This window comes from Lucilia sericata, unplaced genomic scaffold (genome assembly GCF_015586225.1).
Source record: "Lucilia sericata isolate MDLA Ls3-8-SP2 unplaced genomic scaffold, ASM1558622v1 Contig000824F_arrow, whole genome shotgun sequence".
Taxonomy (NCBI): Eukaryota; Metazoa; Arthropoda; class Insecta; order Diptera; family Calliphoridae; genus Lucilia; species Lucilia sericata.
This window is the reverse complement of record NW_023994816.1, coordinates 161588-165071: the sequence shown is the minus strand read 5'-3', so window position 1 is coordinate 165071 and position 3484 is coordinate 161588. Positions and strand designations below refer to the sequence as shown.

Sequence of the window (3484 nt, the reverse complement as noted above, 5' to 3'; positions counted from 1 at the left end):
GCATTTTTTCCAATTTCTACTCTCTTTCGTTCCGTATAGAAATATAGGGGAATGAACTGGAATTGTACTAGGCCGTTTAAATTGGGTAATGTAAAAACGGCCTGTTGGAAGAGAATGTGATGTTCAGTGGAGAATGTAAATAAATAAGAAAATAAAGTAAACAAAAGAAGGTGGAAATGTGGCAGCATTAATTTTATTTGTTATCAGTGTATGGCAGCTTTGAATAGTTTGTCTTAGGAACAGGGATGGAAAAATTGGTACGATGGTATTTTTTTGGTACTATTTGATGTTCAAAAGTACCGTGATACTCCCGAGTCTTATTTAATACTCTCAAGGCATCTTAAATATTTCAAATTTTTATTCAAATTTTAAATTCAAAAAATGTTTTAGCACATATCTACATATAACGATATAATCAAAAATGCATCAACTAAAATTTATAGAAAAAACGGCGAATAACATTATAGTGTAATGGAATTACATATCTTCAATATTACCAGAATTAAAGAAATCTAATTTTAAAAGACACTTATTTAGAAGTATGTTTGCAAATTACTAATGCAGCACATTACGAAATGGAATTTCGAATTTTTTCCTGGATTGACATTATATGAATATTAATCTAATTAAAATTCCATTGTTAATATTTTATGAGAAAATTACCAAAAATTTCAATTTAAAAAAAAATTGACTTTAAAACTCATTATTTCCAAATGACAGAAACTCGAAGGTCTCAATTTCTATCTATTATAAAACGATATGTTTTGAAATTAAGCATTCAAACATAGATAATATAATAAATTTTTGGGCAAAAATATTTGGACTTTAAAGCAAATTATTGTTTCTTGTCATATGTAAAGTCTCATGTCATAGAATTTGTAGAATTTCATATGACAATCGATTTTTAACAAATGAACACCTATGTACATCGGATTTTAATTTAATAACACATACATATATAAGAGATTTATTGACAATAAACTATCGTTACTAATACTTGTAGCTCAATTATTATCGCTAAGTTGAATTTCAAAATTCATCCTTGTGTAGGGTTAAATGTGGCCTAAATTTCATTAAAGCCAGATTTATTATAATATAACAAAATGACTGTTTTAAATTTAACATACATACATATTTACAAAGTACAATATCGGAGTAATATTTTTATTGGAGCTATTTGATACCATGTACCCATTTCCTGGATATCTAAAAGGTTAACATTGAGGGACAGACAAAGATTCATCAACATATAATGCCCTTTCTACTTCCGTTGTTTATTGGTTAAAAATGTCTAAATATGTGTAAATGCATTTAGGAAATTACCAACTTTCAGCAAAAAAAGTTATTTTAGAGCCCTGAGATCCAAAATGTACTCTCAGAAATATTTTTTGATACTGAAACAAAATCTCATTTTCCATTCCTGCTTAGGAAGGTACAAAATGATATGCAATGCACTCACAGCATTTTAAGCCGATTTGGATTTAAAAACGATTGTGTATATGGGAAGAGTTTCATTAGAAAAGTAAAAAAACAATCTATATAATTATGAATTAATTAAATTTTTTATTTAAATTCGAATAAATTTTTAAATACTAATAATATTTTTTTAATAAATATGATTATTTCAAGAATAAATATTTCAAATATTTATATTTTCTAAAAATATAATTTTTTTTTAAATAGGTATGTAATTTCTGATTTATTTTGGGTAACAAGTAAATATATATATATAGAATATGTAATATATGTAAATTTTATTTTAATAAGAGTATATACGTATTATCGACATGAAGTTTATTGTATTTGGAAACCTAACCTATAAACAAAAGGGGATTATTATTGCTTATTACTTTTTTTGTAATATAAGTATTAATAAAACGCTAAACATTGGTATTAAAATCAACCTCTCCACCAATTAACCAATGCTAACATCCATGACCGTCGGGTGATTCAAAAATTCGAGCAAATACCGACGGCAGTTCGCCAATCATATCGGTGGCCAACATGCCACGTCCATGCTTCTGAAATGCCGCGGCATTACATTGCTTTACTAAGTAACTGGCAGCAAATGCGGCCAAAAATGCGGGATTAGCTTGGTTCGACTCCAGAGACCAATGGAAAAAGATGGATAATGCACCACACAATAAATCACCCTGACCACCACAACGTCTACCCGAGCCACCGGGTGGCAGAGCATAGATTTCCGATGTATTGGGTATGTGTATACGATCATTGGCACCCTTCTCCAATACAATAACTCCCTCGCCCAATGAGGCCATGCGTTCTTTGCAAAATTTATCACTCTCACTGGCCGGCGAAGCTACTGTACCAAATAGGCGACGAAATTCTATAGCATTGGGCGTCAAAATGATATTACGTTGACCCTCGATCAAATCTAAATGATCATTCAGAATAGCCAAACCATCGGCATCAATAACTAAAGGTTTTTCGATTTGTAAACAAACCTTAATTAGTTCTATGACAGTCTTTTGTATAAGTGGACAACGACCCAAACCAGGACCAATGACCTAAAAGAAAAGCGGGTTAAAAAAAAAAATAAAAAATATTCGAGTTGAAATACTTACAATCACGTGTAAACGTTCCAACCAGGGAGCTATCAATTCCACTGCATTTTCAGCATCGAGTAGTGGATGCACAATTAATTCCGGACTATAGGATTTAATGACTACGGCCGCCTCCTTCTGGCAAAATACATGAGCCAAATCAGCACCCACTTTTAGAGCCGAGATAGCCGCAAAATATGGAGCACCGGTATATTCCAAAGAACCACCCACCACACCTATACGTCCATACTGACCCTTATGCTTACAATCCGATAATTTGGGTACAATGGTACGCGAGAGTCTTAAGAGTTTTTGAGTTTGTACTGGTATTTCCATGTTATTCGTATTGTTGCTGCTCGAGGATAATGAAGGGGACGATATGGAGGATGTCAACATTTGTTGAGTATAAAAACTACATGAATTACTGATCGTGGGACTTGGCAAACACTTGAATTGATTTAACAAAAATACATTTATACGAGGTTTTGTACGTAAAAATGTAGATTGCATTATTTCGCCAAGCAAAAACTAGAAAGCTATAAGCATTTCTTTTAAACAAAACAAAGCTTTAATTTAAAGCTTATAAAATGTTTTTACTTAGATTTTTTATATTAAGAAATAAATCAATTTAACAATTAACACAACTATGAACTTTGGAATAATCAATTGTTTATTAAATTTGCATTTTGCTATGCAAATAACAAGAAGTGGTGAATGAATTTGATTTTGCAAAATGCTGTCAGCTGTTTACTAAACAAATAGGAAGAGTTGTCGAAAAAGGTATCAAATACTTGAAGTCAAAATTAATAAATTCTTTCTAATAATATAAATTGATCAATTTTTAATAACAAATTTCCAAAAACATTTTATTAACTGGTTTTAAATATCTCATTTTAGTTTTTATTTTTCCTTTCTCAAAT

At 30.5% G+C, this 3484-nt stretch overlaps 1 protein-coding gene across 1 annotated transcript; it reads right to left on the bottom strand.

The window, feature by feature from the left end:
- Positions 1-1730: 1730 nt before the first annotated feature.
- On the bottom strand, positions 1731-3303 carry LOC119608349 (ATP-dependent (S)-NAD(P)H-hydrate dehydratase). The gene is made up of 2 exons (XM_037962737.1): positions 2586-3303; positions 1731-2528 (listed from the first exon to the last, which is right to left on the bottom strand). Exons 1-2 carry the CDS (start codon positions 3072-3074, stop codon positions 1926-1928), a joined length of 1092 nt encoding a protein of 363 aa, XP_037818665.1. The 5' UTR covers positions 3075-3303; the 3' UTR covers positions 1731-1925.
- Between the last annotated feature and the right edge of the window lie 181 nt (positions 3304-3484).

Excerpts from the sequence above, each read along its gene's own strand:
- LOC119608349 (XM_037962737.1), bottom strand. The coding sequence starts at position 3,074 with ATGCAATCTACATTTTTACGTACAAAACCTCGTATAAATGTATTTTTG. Across the intron at positions 2,529-2,585 it reads TGGAACGTTTACACGTGATT|GTCATTGGTCCTGGTTTGGG; the intron begins GTAAGTATTTCA and ends CTTTTCTTTTAG.